Source organism: Salvelinus alpinus, chromosome 12 (genome assembly GCF_045679555.1).
Source record: "Salvelinus alpinus chromosome 12, SLU_Salpinus.1, whole genome shotgun sequence".
Classification (NCBI taxonomy): Eukaryota; Metazoa; Chordata; class Actinopteri; order Salmoniformes; family Salmonidae; genus Salvelinus; species Salvelinus alpinus.
The window spans coordinates 42,188,353-42,212,139 of record NC_092097.1 but is presented as its reverse complement, the minus strand read 5'-3'; the positions used below and the strand labels follow the sequence as shown (position 1 = coordinate 42,212,139).

Here is a 23,787-nt window from a genome sequence, read left to right as displayed (position 1 = left end):
AGTTCCGGAGGCACACTCGAATTCCCCAAAACTGCTTTCAGGTAGGGCCCAAAATTCCTGTTTTATTTTAGTTTGTGCTGTACTCAGCAACACGAAATAATTGACGCAATGATAATACCATAGTAATTAGAGCATTTATGTAATTTGTCTATAAATGCACACCACGAGAAAGTATATTATGGCGTCATCTGCTGGATAAATGGATTGAATGACGGTCGTCACTAGTTACCACAGCCACAAAGTCATAATTATGGCTAAACTAGTTTCCCACTGTACTGTTTTTGTCTAAACCCCGTCTATTTCTAAAATGTATCTGATTTTAAACCTAACCACACCGCTAACCATATACCTGACCCTAACCTTACATTAAGACCAAAAAGCACATTTTGTTTTCATGAATTTTTACAATAGAGCCAATTTTAGGTCTGCTATCTAGTGGAAACCCTCTTGAACGCGACTCTATCGAAGTCGCATCTAAATTACGTACATTTAAGGCGTCCGAGCTGTCATTCTTTTGTGTTTATCTATCAACTAGCTACGACGTTTTAGAAATGTATTTTTCTTCGTTCTGTTAGCTAATTGGATAAACTGTATGTAGTGATTCTATAAATATGGACTGGCGGACTAGCTTTAATATCGATTGACTGTGTGTACATGCAAAAATGAACAAAGGGTGGCTGGAGCTCGAGAGTGACCCTGGTAAGAAGCTAACGCTAGCTAACATTTAACCAATTCGTTGTCAAATCTAATCTGTAATCGAAATGTTTGATAATCTATGTTTTACTGTCACTAAACACATCACGTTTAATAATAGCAATTCACGTTATAGTCATATGTCATTGCCACATCTAACGTTAATAGCTATATTGATTGTTCCTTAGCCAGTTGCACAAGGAGGAATAATAAACTCTGTTTGTATGGTCGATGCCATAGTGTTAAACGCTCCATTAACGTGTGGGTTTTCTATGGTGTTTGCAGGGCTGTTCACGCTCTTGGTGGAGGATTTTGGTGAGTTGATTTGACAGGCTGGTTGTTAAAGTAACATGTACTAGATAAGTTTGAACAGCACATACTTTGAGCATCCCTTTGTGTGTTTTGCATGTGTGTTTATAATGTAGGTGTGAAGGGGGTCCAGGTAGAGGAGATATACGACCTACAAAGCAAGTGTCCAAGGTATGGAGTCATGCTATTCAGGCTACTGTCACTATCTGAAATGGCACCCTATTCTCTAGCCAAAGATGTATTCTTAAGGAGCCTAACGTTATACCCTTATGTTATTTTCAGAGGTAGGCTGGCTCTGTCAGCCAAAACAGCCAAATACTACATCTAAATGTGAATTGATACACAGTTGTGCTACGGTTATAGGAACATAAAGCCCTCTACTTTAATTTCACAAATGCAAAATACACACTTAGTATTCTTGTTAACAAACTTGTTTTTTGCATGACACAAGTCATTTTTCCAACATTTGTTTACAGACAGATTATTTCACTTATAATTCACTGTATCACAATTCCAGTGGGTCAGAAGTTTACATACACTAAGTTGACTGTGCCTTTAAACTAGAGGTCGACCGATTAAACAGAATAGCCAATTTTAATTAGGGCCGATTTCAAGTTTTCATAACAATCGGTAATCAGCATTTTTGGACACCGATTATGACTGATTACATTGCACTCCACGAGGAGACTGCGTGGCAGGCTGACTACCTGCTATGCGAGTGCAGCAAGGAGCCACGGTAAGGTGCTAGCTATCATTAAACTTATCTTATAAAAAACAATCAAACTTAACATAATCACTAGTTAACTACACATGGTTGATGATATTACTAGTTTATCTAGTTTGTCCTGCGTTGCATATAATCAATGCCGTGCCTGTTAATTTATCATTGAATCACAGCCTACTTCGCCAAATGGGTGATTTAACAAGCGCATTTGCGAAAAAAAGCACTGTCATTGCAGCAATGTGTACCTAACCATAAACACCAATGCCTTTCTTAAAATCAATACACAAGTATATATTTTTAAACCGGCATATTTAGTTAATATTGCCTGCTAACATGAATTTCTTTTAACTAGGGAAATTGTGTCACTTCTCTTGCGTTCTGTGCAAGCAGAGTCAGGGTATATGCAGCAGTTTGGGCCACCTGGCTCGTTGTGAACTGTGTGAAGACCATTTCTTCCTAACAAAACCGTAATTAATTTGCCAGAATTCTACATAATTATGACATAACATTGAAGGTTGTGCAATGTAACAGCAATATTTAGACTTAGGGATGCCATCCGTTAGATAAAATACGGAACGGTTCCGTATTTCAGAGAAAAAAATTAACGTTTTGTTTTCGAAATGTTAGTTTCCAGATTTGACCATATTAATGACCTAAGGCTCGTATTTCTGTGTTATTATGATTAAGTCTGATTTGAAAGAGCAGTCTGACTGAGCAGTGGTAGGCAGCAGCAGGCTCGTAAGCATTCATTCAAACAGCACTTTCCTGCATTTGCCAGCAGCTCTTCGCTCTGCTTCCAGCATTGCGCTGTTTATGACTTCAAGCCTATCAACTCCCGAGATTAGGCTGGCAATACAAAAGTACCTATTAGAACATCCAATAGTCAAAGGTATATGAAATACAAATGGTATAGAGAGAAATAGTCCTATAATAACTACAACCTAAAACTTCTTACCTGGGAATATTGAAGACTCATGTTAAAAGGAACCACCAGCTTTCATATGTTCTGAGCAAAGAGCTTAAACATTAGCTTTTTTACATGGCACATATTGCACTTACTTTCTTCTCCAACACTTTGTTTTTGCATTATTTAAACCAAATTGAACATGTTTCATTATTTATTTGAGACTAAATTGATTTTATTGATGTATTATATTAAAATAAGTGTTCATTCAGTATTGTTGTAATTGTCATTATTACAAATATATGTAAAAAAAATCAGCCGATTAATCGGTATCGGCCTTTTATGGTCCTTCAATAATCGGTATCGGCGTTGAAAAATCATGATCGGTCGACCTCTACTTTAAACAGCTTGGAAAATTCCAGAAAAGGATGTCATGGCTTTAGATGCTTCTGATCGGCTTATTGACATCATTTGAGTCAATTGGAGGTGTACCTGTGGATGTATTTCAAGGCCTACCTTCAAACTCAGTGCCTCTTTGCTTGACATCATGGGAAAATCAAAAGAAATCAGCCAAGACCTCAGAAAAAATATTGTAGACCTCCACAAGTCTGGTTCATCCTTGGGAGCAATTTCCAAACGCCTGAAGGTACCACGTTCATCTGTACGAACAATAGTACGCAAGTATAAACACCATGGGACCACGCAGCCGTCATACCACTCAGGAAGGAGACGCGTTCTGTCTCCTAGAGATGAACGTACTTTGGTGCGAAAAGTGCAAATCAATCCCAGAGCAACAGCAAAGGACCTTGTGAAGATGCTGGAGGAAACAGGTACAAAGTATCTATATCCACAGAAAAATGAGTCCTATATCGACAACCTTAAAGGCCGCTCGGCAAGGAAGAAGCCACTGTTCCAAAACCGCTAGAAAAAATCCAGACTACGGTTTGCAACTGCACATGGGGACAAAGATTGTACTTTTTGGAGAAAGGTCCTCTGGTCTGATTAAACAAAAATAGAATTGTTTGGCCATAATGACCATCGTTATGTTTGGAGGAAAAAGGGGGAGGCTTGCAAGCCAAAGAACACCATCCCAACTGTGAAGCACGGAGATGACAGCATCATGTTGTGGGGGTACTTTGCTGCAGGAGGGACTGGTAAACTTCACAAAATAGATGGCATCATGAGGATGGAAATTATGTGGATATATTGAAGCAACATCTCAAGACATCATTCAGGAAGTTAAAGCTTGGTCGCAAATGGGTCTTCCAAATGGACAATGACCCCAAGAATACTTCCAAAGTTGTGGCAAAGTGGCCTAAGGACAATAAAGTCAAGGTATTTGAGTGGCCATCACAAAGCCTTGACCTCAATCCTATAGACAATTTGTGGGCAGAACTGAAAAAGCGTGTGTGAGCAAGGAGGCCTACAATCCTGACTCAGTTACACCAGCTCTGTCAGGAGGAATGGGCCAAAATTCACCCAACTTATTGCGGGAAGCTTGTGGAAGGCTACCTGAAACGTTTGACCCAAGTTAAACAATTTAAAGGCAATGCTACCAAATACTAATTGAGTGTATGTGAACTTCTGACTCACTGGGAATGTGATGAAATAAATAAAAGCTGAAATAAATAATTCTCTCTACTATTTTTCTGACATTTCACATTCTTACAATAAAGTGGTGATCCAAATACGGGGCATTTTTACTAGGATTAAATATTAGGAATTGTGAAACTGAGTTTCAACTGTATATACTAAAATATATTTGGACACCCCTGCAAATGAGTGGATTCGGTTATTTCAGGTGTATAAAATCTATGCAATGGGGCTGGAGTGGTTTTAAGCTCGCCACCATTGATGGATCATGCCTCACCATCTGGCACTCCATCGAACAAATCTGGTTTTGGCGGATGCCAGGAAAACGCTACCTGCCCCATTGCATAGTGCCAGCTGTAAAATCTGGTGGAGGAGGAGTAATGGTCTGGGGCTGTTTTTCATTGTTCGGGCCCCTTAGTTCCAGTGAAGGGAAACCTTAATGCTACAGCATGCAATGACAATCTAGATGATTCTGTGCTTCCAACTTTGTGGCAACAGTTTGGGGAAGGCCCTTTTCTTTTTTCAGAATGACAATGCCCCCCTACATAAAGCGTGGTCCATACAGAAATGGTCTGTCGAGATCGGTGTGGAAGAACTTGATTGGCCTGCACAGTGCCCTGACCTCAACCCCATCGAACACCTTTGGGATGAATTGTTCAGACTGTGCATCGGGCATCTTAACTAAACTCACTTGTACAGAAGATGTGTTTGTACAATGACTCTTATGCTGTGTTTAGATGTATGACGGTTTTTGCGTCCCACAAGTCGGCATAGCGGGGCAAGAAAGACGGTGACTGCAAAAGCAAGCCGGCACAGAGATATTTCACCAGATGTATAAATGTGAAGCATCCTCTTGGCGTTTCCACTCACTACCAAATATGGTAGTGAGAGGAAGCGAAGTGTCCGGCAGTGGGAGAAGCTGGAACGAGATGGATTTTGGCCGACATCCTGCAAATTCTCATCAATGGAACATTTGTTCTCCATACAGTTTTTTCTTCCCAAAACTAGAATCTGTTATGATCAGAGTGAACAAAATTTTGTAGACTTTACCCTTTGCTAAAGTGCCCTATTATTATTTTTTATTATTGTTTAGGAGTGCAAAGGTGAATTGCGTTATTGCACACACACACTTCAAAGTAGGCGTTCCCTAACGCCAGCTTGTACTTGGCTCTGACCAGCTCCTTGCTTTTTCTGCCTACTATGACTAATTTGTTCCCATTTGAAACAACGGGCTGTGGTCTATCTTGGTTTAGTTATAAAAATCAGTATATGTTGCTATGGTGATTTCAGTAAACAAACATCCGGTAGAAAACAAGGCTATGGCAGATATTTGAACTCCAGCATTCACCGCCAACCTCAACAGCATTTACCATCATGCTGTCATTGAAAACAAAGACATCTGGTTTGCGGTCTACCTTGTACCATGTAAATGCAGCATTATTGGTATGTGTAATGGAACTGAGTCATGATCAAGGGCTACCTATTCCCTACATAGTGCACAACTTTTGACCAGAGCCCTATTTCACACTGTGACAACCTCTTTGAAAGCCTTACTAATGTAAATGAACCCCACTGTGTATGAAAGAACCAAATCTGTGGACTGCTGTCTGTTGACTAACTCCTATCACCCCCCTCCCCCCAGCCCTGTGTATGGCTTCATCTTCCTGTTCAAGTGGATCGAGGAGCGAAGGTCTAGGAGGAAAGTCTCCACCTTGGTGGATGAGACCTCTGTCATTGATGATGACATTGTTAATGACATGTTCTTTGCCCACCAGGTGAGTCTGTTTTAATCCTTGACTACACTGTAGTGTTCAGGGCAGTCAGTTTGCCTTAATACAGATTTGTATGCATGGAGGCTACAGTGCCTTTGGAAAGTTCAGACCCCCTGACTTTTTCCACATTTTGGTAGGTTACAGCTTGATTCTAAAATGTATAAAACAAAATGTTTTCCTCATCAATCTACACACAATACCCCATAATGACAAAGCAAAAACTTTTTGCTAATTAATATTAAAAAATACATTTACATAAGTATTCAGACCCTTTACTCAGTACTTTGTTGAAGCACCTTTGGCAGCGATTACAGCCTCCAGTCTTCTTGGGTATGACGCTACAAGCTTGGCGCACCTGTATTTGGGGAGTTTCTCCCATTCTACTCTGCAGATCCTCTCAAGCTCTGTCAGGTTGGATGGGGAGTGTTGCTACACAGCTATTTTCAGGTCTCTCCAGAGATGTTCGATCGGGTTCAAGTCCGGGCTCTGGCTGGGCCACTCAAGGACATTCAAAGACTTGTCCCAAAGCCAGGTTTTCTTCAAGGATCTCTCTGTACTTTTCTCCGTTCATCTTTGCTTCAATCCTGACTAGTCTCCCAGTCCCTGCTGCTGAAAAACATCCCCACAGCATGATGCTGCCACCACCATACTTCACCGTAGTGATGGTGCCAGGTTTCCTCCAGAAGTTCAATCTTGGTTTCATCAGACCAGAGAATTTTGTTTCTCATGGTCTGAGAGTCTTTAGGTGCCTTTTACTGACGCATGGCTTCCATCTGGCCACTCTACCATAAAGGCCTGATTGGTGGAGTTCTGCATAGATGGTTGTCCTTCTGGAAGGTTCTCCCGTCTCCACAGAGGAACTCTGGAGCTCTTTCAGTGACCAACGCATTCTTGGTCACCTCCCTGACTAAGGCCCTTCTCCCCAAATTGCTCAGTTTGGCCAGGCGGCCAGCTCTAGGAAGAATAATGGAGGACACTGTGTTCTTGGGGACCTTCAGGGCTGCAGAAATGTTTTGGTACCCTTCCCCAGATCTGTGCCTTGACACAGTTCTGTCTCTGCGCTTTACGGACAATTCTTTTGACCTCCATGGCTTGGTTTTTCCTTTGATATTCACTGTGATCTATAGGACGTTTTATATAGACTGGTGTGTTCCTTTCCAAATCATGTCCATCAATTGAATTTACCACAGGTGGACTCCAATCAAGTTGTATATCTAAAGGATGATCAGTGGAAACAATATGTACCCGAGCTCAATTTTGAGTCTCATAGCAAAGGGTCTGAATGTTTTTTTTTTGTTGGTATAAATTAGCAAAAATGTTTTCGCTTTGGCTTTATGGGGTATTGTGTGTAGATTGCTGAGGAGGATAATTTTAAAAAACAAATTTTAGAATAAGGCTGTAACAAAATGTGGACTTGTCAAGGGGTATGAATACTTTCCGAAGACACTGTATATTGTTGTCAGAATGTGGTGCATTCCGTCATTTCCTACTGTGCCGACCATGTCATAGGAAGGCATTGTTTTTCTTTTCTTTATGCCATTGAGTTCCTTTCAGTTATTATTTTTGTGTCCAGCTGATCCCAAACTCCTGCGCCACCCATGCACTTCTGAGCGTGCTCCTGAACTGTAGTGGAGTTGAGTTGGGCACTACCCTCAGTCGCATGAAGACCTTCACTAAAGGCTTCGGCCCAGAGGTGAGGTGTACACACCACACACCTCTCTCCAATTTTTACTGTGGTGTCATGATTAATCAAATTTTACATGATGGTATTTTATGTTCTTTCAGAGTAAAGGCTACGCCATTGGAAATGCCCCAGAGTTGGCTAAAGCACACAACAGCCATGCCAGGTAGGAGGCACTGTTGCATCTGTCCCTCCTTATTGTGTATGCCCCTTCATTCTGGGTCTACCACTAGGTTTTATTCACTAGGCACGTAAGAAAAGACTGAAACAGGAAATTACCTACCTGAACTTGTCCAATAAGAAAAGATTGTGTTCATTTTTTGTTGCAAAATGTTTTGCTATGATGTGCACTAATGAATACAACCCTGATGTATACAAATGTGGCACTGCCACCCATGATTGACTGGTATTGCATATTTTTTTTTACTTAACTAGGCAAGTCAGTTAAGAACAAATTCTTATTTACAATGACGGTCTACCAAAAGGCAAAAGGCCTCCTGCGGGGACGGGGGCTGGGATTAAAAAAATAAAAAAATAAAAAATCTAGGACAAAACACACATCACTACATAAAGAGAGACCTAAGACAACAACATAGCATGACAGCAACACATGACAACATGTTAGTAACACAACATGGCAGCAGCACAAGGTACAAACATTATTGGGCACAGACAACAGCATAAAGGGCAAGAAGGTAGAGACAACAATACATCACGCAAAGCAGCCACAACTGTCAGTAAGAGTGTCCATGATTGAGTCTGAATGAGGAGATAGCGATAAAACTGTCCAGTTTGAGTGTTTGTTGCAGCTCGTTCCAGTCGCTAGCTGCAGCGAACTGAAAAGATGAGCGACCCAGGGATGTGTGTGCTTTGGGGACCTTGAACAGAATGTGACTGGCAGAACGGGTGTTGTATGTGGAGGATGAGGGCTGCAGTAGGTGTCTCAGATAGGGGAGAGTGAGGCCTAAGAGGGTTTTTATAAATAAGCATCAACTGCTCGGTCTTGCGACGGGTATACAGCGATGACCAGTTTACTGAGGAGTATGGAGTGCAGTGATGTGTCCTATAAGGAGCATTGGTGGCAAATCTGATGGCCGAATGGTAAAGAACATCTAGCTGCTCGAGAGCACCCTTACCTGCTGATCTATAAATTCTCTCTGTAATCTAGCATGGATAGGATGGTCATCTGAATCAGGGTTAGTTTGGCAGCTGGGGTGAAAGAGGAGCGATTACGATAGAGGGACCCAAGTCTAGATTTAACTTTACCCTGCAGCTTTGATATGTGTTGAGAGAAGGACAGTGCACCGTCTAGCCATACTCCCAAGTACTTGTATGAGGTGACTACCTCAAGCTCTAAACCCTCAAAGGTAGTAATCACACCTGTGGGCAAGGAGCAGTCTTCTTACCAAACCACATGACCTTTGTTTTGGAGGTGTACAGAACAAGGTTACGGGCAGTGAATGGAAAGGGCTGCCAGTGATGTTCAGCTCTGTCCAATTCTCACACCTCTTCCTTCTCTTTCCATGGAGACCGGAGCCCAGGCACCTGCCGGAGAAGCAGAACGGGATTAGCGCCGTGCGGACCATGGAAGCATTCCACTTTGTCAGCTACGTGCCCATCAAAGACCGCTTGTTTGAGCTAGACGGCCTCAAGGCGTACCCCATTGACCACGGTAAGAACTGCAAACTGTGATAGACTTAGAGAAGCAGCATTGTACCACTAACTCACGTTGAGACAGCCTGGTGCCTTCAAAGCACCTTGCTACGACTTCTCTAATCTACCGCGTGGCTTTATAATATAACTACTGTTTGACTGCAATGGCTGTATCCCAAATGCTACCCTATTCCAGGTATAGTGCACTACTCTTGGCCTGTTCTGCTAGGGTCTAAATTTGTGCACTATATAGGGAATAGGGTGCCATTTGGGGGACACTAGGTGTACGCTCCAGTGACCTCATGGGCTCTATATGAAAGCAGCTTTTAGGGGGGTCAATTGTAAACACTTTAATTTTCTCTCGCTCTCTCTCTCAGGGCCATGGGGAGAGGAGGAGGAGTGGACGGATAAGGCACGGCGGGTCATTATGGAGAGGATTGGCTTGGCCACGGCTGGGTGAGCCAGGGGCCAATCTCCTGCCTCAGTAACACTGAATGAGATGTTCAGACTCTAGCTCTCTCTCACACACACTTTTCTCGTCCCTCCCAGAGAGCCCTACCATGATATCCGCTTCAACCTGATGGCAGTGGTTCCGGACCGCAGGGTGAAGTATGAGTCAAAACTGGAGATCCTGAAGAGGAACAGGCAGATGGTACTGGAGGGGCTACAGCAGGTCAGGAGACACAGGGGTGTGTGCGTGTGTGAGCGCACGGTGGCAGGGAGCCTAGTGGTTAAGAGTGTTGGTCCAGTAACCGAAAGGTTGCTGGTTTATATCCCTGAGCCGACTGACAGATTTTGTTTTACCTAATGTGCCCTTGAGTAAGGCACTTAACCTTATTTGCTCTAGATAAGAGTGCCTGTAAAATGATTAGTGTGTGTAAAATCATAACTATCAAACGGTTCTGGAGTGGCTACAGTAGGTCTGGACACAGACAACGGAGCCCACTGATACCGCCCAGTGAGAATGTGCGTGTCTGTATATCTGTTTATATGTGTCTGTGGGTACATTTGGCTTACCTGGTGCCCTTGGTTAGCTAAAACGAATGCACCAATAGACGCATACACACAGATATACAGACATGCACAATGTCTGTCTGATTGACTTGATATGAGTGTGACCTGTTCCCCAGCTGATCCGGGTCACCCAGCCAGAGCTTGTACAGGACAGGAAGCAGCCAGACTCCTCCCCCTCAGACGACACACCCCCTACTATCAAAAAAGAAGAGGCAGACCCTCAACCTGTTACATCACAGGGGGCTGAGCAGACTCCTCCCACAGGTATTAAATTCAGCTCTGAACCTCCCCAATGTTGATTCTCTTTATAGATACGAGAATGTGAGTCTTATGAGTCACCCTATTGCCTTTATTGTGCACTACCTTTGCCCAGGGCCCTGTCAAAAGTACTGCACTATATATGGAATAGGGTGTCATTTGGGATGCTACCTGTTGCAGGGTATGATGTGCTTCAACTGGTACATTGACATTCATGGACTCTGACCATGTGTTCCACTGTTGTGCAGACACAGCAGCCCAGTCCCAATTGGTCCCGAGCCCCTCAGGCAAGGGGAAAGCCATGGGGAAACCAGCTGCCCCATTGGGGGGAGCGGGGACCTCCCAGCCTGTCACCAGCCCCATCGTCCCTCGCCTACCAGCCTTCTTGGACAACCACAACTACGCCAAGTCCCCCATGCAGGTCGGGGGGACGGGTTATGATGTGACACAACTCAACATTTCCACACAAATCTCTCATTGACATTAATGCATGATGATTTTTTCAACAGTCTTGACTTATATACTCCTATCTCAAGCTAGGATTCGACTCGGAGCCAATACTGTATGTTTGCCTTGGCAAGGTCGCTGATTGGTTGTTCTCTGACAGGAGGTTGAGGACCTTGCGACAGGGGTGGGTCGTCCCCGGGTGCCCGGTGCGCCCCAGCCCCCCTACTCTGATGACGATGACTATGAGGATGAAGAGGAGGAAGAGATTGGCACACCAACCAGGTCAGCACCTTCACATCACATGGGCCCGTATTCACAAAGCATCTCAGCGTAGGAGTGCTGATCTAGGATCAAAATGTTATCTTCCAAGCAATTGGAGTGCTTGAAATGTATTGGTTATGTTTGTGCATTTGTCCGTGTATTTGTGTGCGTAGGTTCAGGCGTAAAGGGGTGCTGCGTTCCCGTACAGGCCGTGTCGGGGGAGGCAGCGGCGTAGAGACCAAGCTGGCACTCGGCGTCCTGGCCGAGAAACTCAAGAAGGAAGTCCAGAGGAAAGACTCTCTGGCCACGCCCCTCTCCGTCCATACCGAGGGCCGCACTGGGGGCATCGTGATCACGGCTGCCTCCCAGCCCTCGCCCACACCCAGCAACGAGAGCACCGACACCGCCTCGGAGATCGGCAGCGCCTTCAACTCACCACTGCGCTCCCCGGCCCGCTCCCAGGCGGCCACGCGGCCCTCCAGCCCTGTGGCATCTCACCTGTCCCGGGTGTTGTTTGGGGAGGATGAGGGTCTGCTGAGGCTGGATGCCAGACAGAACCGGGCTGTCAGAGAGCTGGGGCCCTCCGTCAGCACCGCCCTGCTGCACCTACAGGAGGACGGGGTTATATACACTGTACCGCCATCCGGTGAGGAAGGACGGGTGTGTGCGTGGGTGGGTGAGAGCGATTGAAATTGAGGTATTGGACCTGTGGGGAAGCGAACATGGGCACTCGATTAAGATCATCGTAAATTACATTTCAAAGAGCATCTGTTTACCTTCAGACCTAATGATATAATCCATTATTTATACCTGGATTATACTAATCTAATACCAGAGTCACACCGCTCTCGAGATGCATATGGAAGACGATATCACTGAGTTGGAACCAGACCTGGGTTCAAGCACTATTTGAAATATTTTAAGACCATCTGTGCTTAATTGCATTCCAGGCAGGCTAAAGCAAACACTCAAAGTATTTGAAAGATTTTAAGAGTATTTGAATCCAGGTCTGGTTTATAGCTGCTAAATAGGTGTGTTTCTTGCCTGTACAGCTGATACAGCTCTTGAAGAGAAGAAGGCAGGCGCTCCAGAGCCGGTAAAAGAGCAAGGTAGCAATCCAGCAGTAGAGGGGGACGGAGTGAAGGAGGAGGGGAAGGAGGGACCATCGGTGGAGGTGAAAGAGGAAGAGATCAGAGATGCAACAGAGGTCAAACCCAGCATGGAAAAGGTCATCTCCACGGAAACCGTTGGAAGCAACAAGCCATCTGGTGAAAAATACTCTCCTAAAGTAAGTCCTTTCCCTTTTTCTTAGAAACATATCTGGCGATATAAACTCAGCAAAAAAAGAAACGTCCTCTCACTGTCAACTGTGTTTATTTTCAGCAAACTTAACAAATATTTGTATGAACAAAACAAGATTCAACAACTGAGACATAACATAAACTGAACAAGTTCCACAGACATGTGACTGTTCCATTTCGGTTAATGTGTCCCTGAACAAAGTAACTGTCTGGTGTGGCCACCAGCTGCATTAAGTATTGCTGTGCATCTCCTCATGGACTGCACCAGATTTGCCAGTTCTTGCTGTGAGATGTTACCCCACTCTTCCACCAAGGCACCTGCAAGTTCCCAGACATTTCTGGGGGGAGTGGCCCTAGCCCTCACCCTCCGATCCAACAGGTCCCAGACATGCTCAATGGGATTGAGATCCGGGCTCTTCAATGGCCATGGCAGAAGACTGACATTCCTGTCTTGCAGGAAATCACGCACAGAACGAGCAGTATGGCTGGTGGCATTGTCATGTCAGGATGAGCCTGCAGGAAGGGTACCACATGAGGGAGGAGGGTGTCTTCCCTGTAACGCACAACATTGAGATTGCCTGCAATGACAACAAGTTCAGTCCGATGATGCTGTGACACACCGCCCCAGACCATGACGGACCCTCCACCTCCAAATCGATCCTGCTCCAGATTACAGGCCTTGGTGTAACGCGCATTCCTTCGACGATAAACGCGAACCCTCGTCAGTGAAGAGCACTTTTTGCCAGTCCTGTCTGGTCCAGCGACGGTGGGTTTGTGCCCATAGGCGACGTTGTTGCCGGTGATGTCTTGTGAAGATCTGCCTTACAACAGGCCTACAAGCCCTCAGTCCAGCCTCTCTCAGCCTATTGCGGACAGTCTGAGCACTGATGGAGGGATTGTGCGTTCCTGGTGTAACTCGGGCAGCTGTTGCCATCCTGTACCTGTCCCGCGGGTGTGATGTTCGGATGTACCGATTCTGTGCAGGTGTTACACGTGGTCTGCCACTGCGAGTACGATCAGTTGTACGTCCTGTAGCGCTGTATTGGGCCTCTCACAGTACGGACACGCAGATGAGCAGGGACCCTGGGCATCTTTCTTTTGGTGTTCTTCAGAGTCAGTAGAAAGGCCTCTTTAGTGTCCTAAGTTTTCATAACTGTGACCTTAATTGCCTACCGTCTGTAAGTTGTTAGTGTCTTAACGACCATTCCACAGATGCATGTTCATTGATTGTTTATGGTTCATTGAACAAGCATGGGAAACAGTGTTTAAACCCTTTACAATGAAGATCTGTGAAGTTATTTGGATATTTACAAATTATCTTTGAAAGACAGGGTCCTGAAAAAGGGACTTAGTTTATATAATTAGTACTAGTCAAGTTTTGAGACACCTACTTTAATTTTTATTTTTACTGTTTTCTACATTGTAGAATAATAGTGAAGACATCACAATTATGAAATAAACATGGAATCATGTATTAAGCAAAAAAAGTGTTAAACATATCAAAATATTTGAGATTCTTCAAAGTACCCACCCTTTGCCTTGATGACAGCTTTGCACACGCTTGACATTCTCTCAACCAGCTTCACCTGGAATGCATTCAAATGCATTAAATCACTTCAACCCAATTGAGATGGTTTGGGAACCAAAAGCAGCCAAGTGCTCAGCATATATGGGAACTCAAGACTTTTGGAAAGGCATTCCAGGTGAAGCTGGTTGAGAGAATGTCAAGCGTGTGCAAAGCTGTCATCAAGGCAAAGGGTGGCTACTTTGAACAATCTCAAATAAAATGTATAACACTTTTTTTGGTTACTACATGATTCCATATGTGTTATTTCATAGTTTTGATGTCTAAAGTGTTCTTCTATAATTTTAGAAAAGCGTTAAAATAAATGAAACCCCTGGAATGAGTAGGGAGAGAGCCTAAAGCAGCACCTGGATCTTCTGCACAGATTGTCAGACCTGGACCCTGACTGACTAAATCTCAGTAGTACAAAAATATTGGCGTTCCAAAAAAGGTCCAGTTCCCAGGACCACAAATACCATCTAGACACCATTGCCCTAGCACGCACAAAAAAACTATACATACCTCGGCCTTAACATCAGCGCCACAGGTAACTTCCACAAAGCTGTGAACGAGCTGAGCGACAAGGCAACAGCTCGCTGTGACACTGATATTTAGGCCGAGGTATGCATCGTTTTTTGTGCTCTAGGGCAACGGTGTCTAGATGAAAGCATATCAGTGATATCGTCTTTCTATGCCATCAAAGGGAACATAAAATTTGACATACCAAATAAGATCTGGCTAAAAATACAGTTATAGATCCGCTCACCAACCAAGAATGGGACCAACCAAATTGAGAGACTCCATGAAGAATTCTGCAAAAATATCCTCATCGTACAATGTAAAACACCAAATAATCCATGCAGAGTAGAATTAGGCCGATACCAGCTAATTATCAAAATCCAGAAAAGAGCCGTTAAATTCTACAACCACCTAAAAGGAAGCGATTCCCAAACCTTCCATAACAAAGCCATCACCTACAGAGAGATGAACCTGGAGAAGAGTCCCCTAAGCAAGCTGGTCCTAGGGCTCTGTTCACAAACAGACCCCACAGAGCCCCAAGACAGCAACACAGTTAGATCCAACCAAATCATGAGAGAACCAAAAGATAATTACTTGACACATTGGAAAGAATTAACAAAAAACAGAGCAAACTACAATGCTATTTGGCCCTAAACAGAGAGTACAGTGGAAGAATACCTGACCACTGTGACTGAACCAAACTTAAGGAAAGCTTTGACTATGTACAGACTCAGTGAGCATAGCCTTGCTATTGAAAAAGGCTGCAATAGGCAGACCTGGCTTTCAAGAGAAGAAAGGCTATGTGCACACTGCCCACAAAACAAGGTGGAAACTGAGCTGCACTTCCTAACCTGCCAAATGTTTGACCATATTAGAGACACATTTCCCTCAGATTACACAAACCCACAAAGAATTCGAAAACAAACACAATTTTGATCAACTCCCATATCTACTGGGTGAAATACCACAAGATGTGTGACCTGTTGCCACAAAAGGGCAACGAGTGAAGAACAAACACCATTGTAAATACAACCCATGTTTATTTATTTTCCTTTTTGTACTTGAACTATTTGCTAATAATATGACATTTGAAATGTCTTTATTCTTTTGAAACTTCTGTGAGTGTAATGTTTACTGTTAATTTTTATTGTTTTATTGAACTTTATCTACTTTATCTACAATGTTAACATATAATTGGCATGCCAATAAAGCCCTTGAATTTAACTGAATTGAGAGCGAGTGTGTGTCACAATTTGTTTCTCACTTGTTTCCTGCAGGAGCTGCTTGCTCTGCTCAAGTGTGTGGAGGCTGACATCGCCAACTATGAAGTGTTTCTAAAGGAGGAGGTGGAGAAGAGGAAAAAATACAAGGTTATTGTGGTTGCTCTAAAGCAGAGCCATTAAAACGTTTAATCACAGACATCCAAATCTATGTGGGCGTGTTTGTTATGTATTTTGTGTGTGGGTTTTGTATGTTGGTGTGCTAATCTCAATGTTCACCCATGTTTTGACCAGATTGATGACCAGAGGAGGACCCATAATTATGACGAGTTCATCTGCACCTTCATATCCATGCTGGCACAAGAAGGTAAGGCCACCTCTTTCCTTTGGTATAGCAACCTAGGTGGATTTTCATGCACATTCTGTCTTTTCCTCTACCTCCCTCTCTCCTTTCACTCATATTAACTAATGTCACATCGCTATATTTCACCCCTACTGCCAGAGACCCATGCTGGTTGAGAGTAGTTAATACATTTTGCTTTTTCTTCTCTGACAAGGGTTTTCATGCAGGAAATGTTTTATATGTCTCTCAGGCAATTTTACAGGAACCTCTTTTAAATAAAATCAATGGAGTTCAGTCATTGTCATTTCTCCTCTGATCAGCTTTCTGTCTGCAGGCATGTTGGCCAGTCTGGTTGAGCAGAATATCTCTGTGCGTCGTCGCCAGGGAGTGAGCATCGGCCGTTTACACAAACAGAGGAAACCAGACCGCAGGAAACGCTCGCGACCCTACAAGGCCAAGCGCCAGTGACCACAGGAAGTGCTCGCTTGGGGTCCCTCTGCACCAATCATGGCAGAGAAAAGGCAAAAACCCTTGTTGCACTCATGACACTGTCCTGTGACTTCAGGGAGAAAATTACTCATTCATGTTGTATTTTAGTGCCATTTTTTTTTTTCATCCAATGGACCATCTGTTGATTAGCTGAACCAAATGATGTAACGTTATGCTTTCCTGTAATATTTTTTTTTATGCATGTTCAAGTCCCAAATGGCACATTATTCCTATATAATGCACTACCCTATGGGCCATGGTCAAAATAGTGCACCATATAGGGAATAGGGTGACATTTGGGATGAACACCTAGTCTCCATGTTAAAAGGACCTTTGTCTGTGCCATCACACTGTGTACTGGGTTGTGTTCATTAGGGCAGAAAATGTTTTGCAATAGGAAAATAAGCATTTGCAATTCCGGATAGTCATTCCATTGGGGGCCTAATGAACACACCTCAGGGGTGACTCAACTGACTGTGGGACACAGGAAGCTGCTTGGAAGTCTGGGAGTTAGTCTGATCATGTGACGTGATATAATCCTCATTCCTGGCAAGCAGGGCTGGTTCACCACTATTTGCTTGCTTGTATCATGCTTTGGCAGTACTGTATGGTTGTATCCCAGATGGCACCCTATTTCCTATAAAGTGCACTACTTTTAGGGCCCAAGGGCTCTGTTCAAAGTAGTGCACTAGGGAATGGGGTGCCATTTGGGACTTAGTCTAAATCTCTTTGGAGGTCCTATAACTGTATAGATGAGATCTACTCCTTTAATGTTTTATCTGTAAATCTCTCAATTGAGATTCTGATCATTGGAGAGCATTGTCAGTGTGTTTTTGTACATACAGTATGTATCCGTCTGCTCAGCATCAGTGGTAACAGAAGTGTTTTTATTTTTTAATTTGTTATCCTAGTCACATGAATAACTACAATAAACTCAACAAAAGCACTATGGACCTCACTCACTCCTCATGTCGTAGGTGGATGTCTGGGTCATATTTGGTGAGCTGAAATCACTGGGGCCTGGCTTTGACAGTGCATTTGTTTCATAACTTGAATAGCTTTATACATGGCGAGACTCCACTGGAGCTGGATAGGACACGTTTCTATGAAAGAATACAGACTCTATTCCAAGAAAAGCTGTACATTGGGCACCAGAGGGGAGGCTCAAGACAACGTGGTGGAGAACAGTCGAGACAGTTCCAGCAGGGTCACAATGGAGAAGAGCCTTTGTTGCTGCGCTATGCTATGCGCCAGTCAGTGCTACAGGGTTATGGCTAGAAGGGATACAGCTTTTGTCAAATTAACATCAAAAGTTGAAATGTAACGCTTTTCTTAATCTAATTATCCTAACCTGCTGCATTAATTATCCCAACCTGCTAAAGTAAATTATAACCTGCTACGAAAAGTCTGACAAGCTGTACCCCATTCAGTCACAATTGCGCGATGGGGCGAGTGAGTAATGCTTGTTGAGAGAATTGCTGCTGAACCTTTTTTTGTTGTTGTCACGGACAGTTATATCGTCAAGACTTCTCCACCGTCAGCAAGGCTTCGCACCACATGGGATCCTTCCAATGCAGTGCCAGGTTGGATACTTTTAGGCACATTGTCCAATAGTATAATACACTACCATTCAAAGTTTGGGGTCACTTAGAAATGTACTTTTTTTTTTTAAGAAACATTATTTGTCCATTAAAATAACATCAAATTGATCAGAAATAGTGTAGACATTAATGTTGTAAATAACTTTTGAAGCTCGAAATGGCTTTATAATTTAAATAAAAAATGGAATATCTACAGAGGCCCATTATCAGCAACCATCAGTTCCTCTGTCCCGTGTCTGTTCTTTTGCCCATCATATTTTATTTTTATTGGCCAGTCTGAGATATGGCTTTTTCTTTGCAACTTTGCTTAGAAGGCCAGCATCCTGGAGTCGCCTCTTCACTGTTGGTATTGAGACTGATGTTTTGTGGGTACTATTTAATGAAGCTGCCAGTTAAGGACTTGTGAGGCATCTGTTTCTCAAACTAGATACTCTAATGTACTTGTCCTCTTGCTCAGTTGTGCACTGGGGCCTCCCACTCCTCTTTCTATTCAGGTTAGAGTCAGTTTGTGCTGTTCTGTGAAGGGAGTAGTACACAGCGTTGTACGAAATCTTCAGTTTCTTAGCAATGTCTCGCATGGAATAGACTTCAGAACAAGAATAGACTGTTCAGTTTCAGAAGAAAGTTATTTGTTTCTGGCCATTTTGAGCTTGTAATCGAAACCACAAATGCTGATACCTCAGATACTCAACTAGTCTAAAAAAGGACAGTTGTATTGCTTCTTTAATCAGGACAACAGTTTTCAGCTGTGTTAACATAATTGCAAAAGGGTTTTCTAATGAAAATTATAAAGTTGAATTAGCTAACAACGTGGCATTAGAACACAGGAGTGATGGTTGCTGATAATGGGCCTCTGTACGCTTATGTAGATATTCCAGCACACTCACTCAGGGCCAACAGTGCAGTGACATGACCACGTTGGTACAGGAATTTAAAAAGGATGTTATCTTTCTCTTTTAGGCAGTGTATATTTAACTGGCAGAAAATGAATGGAGGTGGACGACAGTATGCTAACCCAATGTTAACTTTCATGCATTTCCTTAACCCTAACCTAATTCTCATTGACATTATACCTAATTTTAACCTAAACCTTGTTCCTAAGTCTAACCTTAAACAAGTAATTTCGTCCCATATGCCTCAATTTAAAAATGTTGTTCTGCCGGTTCAATACACTTTTCTTTAAATACACAACGCAACAGGATCTAATATTAGATTGTGTAACAACATACATTTCCCCTCATAACTCAATGTCACTGGCACAACACCAGGGAGATGAGCTGAATTGAACGTAGTAACTCCTCTCAATGTACTTGGAACATCTGAACATTTAATGACTTTAGGACCAAGGAGATGTATTCAAAATAGCTTCTGATGTTTCGTAATACGTGTTCATTGATGGTAAAATGTGCCTGTTTGTCCATTTCCTGAAAAGTTACAGGGAAGATTAAACATTTTAATGAATTATGACTTGACATGCTCATTTAACATTTCCATGGCAGAGGTACATGCACACCAGCGCTGATCACACATAAACACTAACCATTTCCTACCACAACCACACATCCATCATTGTCTTTGTGTCAGTGAACCTATCTATCTGCCAATCTCTTTCATCCCATTCAGTCCAAAATGAACCATTGACTGGCTTTTCACAGAAGTATTAATGGTGCTGAGGGGAGAGATTATAGATAGCCCTGTCAATGATGGAGTAGCCTGGGCTAGAGAGGAAATGAATCTGAATCTGTTTATTCCCTTGGGTCCTGCAGAGCACAGCGTCTGGTCAATAGTCTGATCTGGTGACTCCTCAGTCCTCACAGTGGCCAGAGAGGACTGACAGGGGAAGGGGACAGGGAGTCTGTCTACATCACATATAGCATCCTACTCTCTATATAGTGCACTACTTTTGATCAGAGCTCAATTGGCCCTGGTCAAAAGTAGTGCACTAAATAGGGAATAGGGTGCCATTTGGAATCCATCCTGTGTCTAATGCCCTTTGAGAATGTACCCTTTTAAGAGGGAGAGAACGTGCAGGCTTCATTGAAGATTTATTTTCTGCTGTTTAGTGGTTACTCATTTTCATTCTCAGAGATTTGGAACATAAGAGGGTGTACAACCTGGAGAGCACCACTGACAACCCTCTCCATGGAGCATACAGTAGGTCTATAACAAACACTAGGTCTACACATGCCTTAGAAAATGGAAATGAATAACAGGTCACATGGATCAAATTGCCTCTATATTGGAAAAAGGTCTGTTTTTCATAGCGGTTCGGTGGGTTCAAGTGTCTTGCCCCCTCCTCGGGCACTGCGTGACCCCTACGCCTCCTACAAGGATCTATTTAGGCAGCCGAGACAAATTAGGATTTAGGGCACGCGCCCGTACGCGCGCTCTCCCGTTTGCGTCAGCACATGTCCTACCCTTTATGCCAGTGCGCGAGCTCCGTGCAGGAAACTGAATTGTAGGTGATGATGGCGGAAGGAGAGCAGCGTTGAGTTGTCTCTGAGTTTTTATTCTAACTGTAGAAACCTCTACTACATCGTTTCTCTCCTCCTAATCATCTCCCAAGACGATGGGGAATGAAGGCAGCATCGAGGGAGAGGGCCAGCCGGGCCAGCCCGGCTCCACTGTTCCTTCTGCGAGTGCTCCGACTTCCATTTCAGCACCAGCGGGCTCTGGACAGCTCATCAAGCCCAGCAATGGTGCGCCAACAGGAGGTACAGGGACCGGACTCGGCCCGGGGATTAACAGGTAGGCTACAATCTAGGACAGTTCTCTGCAGAACCGTGACAATAAAACGACAGTGTTTCCGTTTCCAGGATATTTATTTATCGTGGCGGATGTCATGTAGCCTAGCCTATAGTGGCCGTTTTTCAGAATGTGGAGAAAATACAGCTGGTGTTTTAATTATTAATTTACAATATCGCTGTAACACATACTGTCCATATAGATGATTCCTAGTTTTAATATTTTGGTTACAATGTAGGGTATGTTTAGAATATAGGCTACATTTACAAATTTGATGCATGCATACATGTATAAAACCTCACGTTAACAGGCGGGTAAGATAAAGGGCATTGTATAAACTATAAAGGGGAAGTAGACATTTTAAATCGTGAATGGCCACAGCTCTAAACTGTGTAATTTACAGCGTGCGTATTGTAGCCACCAAACTGAACATTTTCATTGATGAAGATTCCACGCCCGCTCTCGCACGGTGCGCGTGAATGTGGGCCATCAGATTGTAGCTAGACTAGAGTGGCCATCTCTGTAAAAATGGACCGAAACACCTTGTTCATATTATTTTACGTTTTCTCTACGAGCGATACTATCTAAAACATGTACCTGTATTTAGCTGATAAGCAATTCCATTCATTTTTACGCTTTGATTCCACGATGGGCGTGACTTGTGACGATAAGCAACTGCTGTGACCGTAGTGGCCTTCTCACGTGACGTGGATTCAGAGAATATCGATAATGGGCTATCCATGAGACCAATTATTCTTTCCCCACCAATGACCAAAGTCGCCTGATAATTGCCCGTCTAATAGGCGACCGTTACTCACTCGAGTTAAAAAAAATTGCATACTATCCATCATCACATAGCCTATCGAGATTATTCCAATAGAAAAAGAACAACGTTTAGTAGACTAATATTCTATAGATGCGGGGTGAGGGGATGGAAGCATAGGGAGCCAACGTGTGTTCCCGGTAGCCTCTGAATCATTTCTATCGCCACACATACATTGTAAATGGTCGCATGTGCTGTTGGAACACCATGTCGTTGATAAAGCATCAATATTTTACCACGAACGAGACAATGAAGTGGATTGTGCAAACTCGAGTTTACAAGCTACATTCATGATTAATGATTAATACAACAACGCCGAATTTTAGTGAATCATATGCCCCACGTGAAGAATAGTGCTTTCCCTCCCCACGTGGCCTTTAGTAAGTTGTAGTGTAGCCTCCTATGGTGTGTTTGCTGTTAATATTAATTTGCAACTCATTATTCAATTGTAACACACACACACTCAGAATGCTGAGATGAAGACCTGTCTGTGGTGAGTTTGTATGTGTAGATTACCTACAGATGGATGGTCTCTAGCATCTGTGTGACTGGATGACACAAACTGAGGAGGAGACCCGAATACTCACATACAGCTGCCTGCTTGTACTGTGTTAACGTCCCAAATGGCACCCTACTCCCTACATAGTGCACTACTTTTGACTAGAGCCCCATATAGTGAGTAGGGTGCCAATTAGGACGTAACCTCATCCAGTGTGTAGCTTACCTCTGACAGCCTGTATGTCTGCTGAAAAAGGTTCTCCGTTGTATAGTGTGAATGCATGTATTTTCTGTGTGTTACAGTATGTAAGTAGGACTATTCTTGTCCGTTTGGCATGACAATGAGTGACAAGGATTCGTCACTCAGGTTCTATTTTTACATGTGCAGTATAATATTGATTCCTCACGTGTCAGTGTCTTTCCATCTTGCTGGATGGTGGTGGTATCTCAGACATCACCCAGCGGTGACGAGCACAGATGGGTTGACGCTTGGTGCTGTTCGCTCTGCATTTTCTCCAGCTATGTTTTATAATGATACCTTTGTATATACAGTGTATGTGGACACCCCTTCAAATTAGTGGATTCGGCTATTTCAGCTCCACTCGTTGCTGACTGGTGTATAAAATCGAGCACACAGCCATGCCATCTCCATGGACAAACATTGGCAGTAGAATGGCCTGTACGTGGCAACGTCATAGGATGCTACCTTTCCAACAAGTCAGTTTGTCAAATGTCTGCCCTGCTAGAGCTGCCCCGGTCAACTGTAAGTGCTGTTATTGTGAAGTGGAAACGTCTAAGAGCAACAACAGCTCAGCCGCAAAGTGATAGGCCACAGAAGCTCACAGAATGGGACCACCAAGTGCAGAAGCGCGTAGCGCGTAACAATCGTCTGTCCTCGGCAGCAACACTCACTACCAAGTTCCAAACTGCCCCTGGAAGCAACGTCAGCACAAGAACTGTTCGTTGGGTGTTTCATGAAATGGGTTGCCATGGCCGAGCAGCCGTACGCAATCCTAAGATCACCATCCGCAATGCCAAGCATTGGCTGGAGTGGTGTAAAGCTGGCTGCCATTGAACTCTGGAGCAGTGGAAACACATTCTCTGGAGTGATGAATCATGCTTCACCATCTGGCAGTCCGACGGATGAATCTGGGTTTGGCGGATGCCAGGAGAACCCTAACTGCCCGAATGCATTGTTCCAACTGTAATGTTTGGTGGAGGCTGGGGCTGTTTTTCATGGCCACTTAGTTCCAGTGTAGGGAAATCTTAACGCTACAGCATACAATGACATTCTAGACAATTCTGTGCTTCCATCTGGCAACTGGCAACTAGCAGCTGGCAACAGTTTGGTAAGGCCCTTTCCTGTTTAAGCATG

The 23,787-nt window shown here is 43.6% G+C and overlaps 2 protein-coding genes across 4 annotated transcripts in view; both read left to right on the top strand.

The window, feature by feature from the left end:
• Nucleotides 1–443: 443 nt before the first annotated feature.
• bap1 (BRCA1 associated deubiquitinase 1) lies at nucleotides 444–17,691 on the top strand. 3 transcript variants are annotated; one of them, XM_071336398.1, is made up of 17 exons: nucleotides 450–699; nucleotides 979–1,008; nucleotides 1,119–1,173; nucleotides 5,866–5,998; nucleotides 7,569–7,688; nucleotides 7,781–7,842; nucleotides 9,206–9,348; nucleotides 9,707–9,785; nucleotides 9,879–10,002; nucleotides 10,460–10,607; nucleotides 10,850–11,022; nucleotides 11,209–11,330; nucleotides 11,483–11,955; nucleotides 12,362–12,597; nucleotides 15,971–16,063; nucleotides 16,208–16,280; nucleotides 16,577–17,691. In XM_071336398.1, the coding sequence occupies exons 1-17, from the start codon at nucleotides 663–665 to the stop codon at nucleotides 16,645–16,647; spliced, it is 2,172 nt and encodes a 723-aa protein (XP_071192499.1). In that variant the 5' UTR covers nucleotides 450–662; the 3' UTR covers nucleotides 16,648–17,691. The 3 variants fall into 3 exon arrangements, with proteins under 3 accessions (XP_071192500.1, XP_071192499.1, XP_071192498.1); XM_071336397.1 differs by having other exon boundaries at nucleotides 453–699; nucleotides 16,591–17,691; XM_071336399.1 differs by lacking the exons at nucleotides 15,971–16,063; nucleotides 16,208–16,280; nucleotides 16,577–17,691 and having other exon boundaries at nucleotides 444–699; nucleotides 11,483–11,981; nucleotides 12,362–12,549.
• A 3,079-nt stretch (nucleotides 17,692–20,770) lies between these two features.
• The window catches only part of LOC139536156 (protein bassoon-like), a 162,823-nt gene continuing 159,806 nt past the window's right edge, over nucleotides 20,771–23,787 (top strand). Inside the window, exon 1 of the mRNA XM_071336394.1 lies at nucleotides 20,771–21,094. Coding sequence (XP_071192495.1) covers nucleotides 20,916–21,094 — 179 coding nt within the window. The 5' untranslated portion in view covers nucleotides 20,771–20,915. The remainder of the gene's footprint in view (nucleotides 21,095–23,787) is intronic.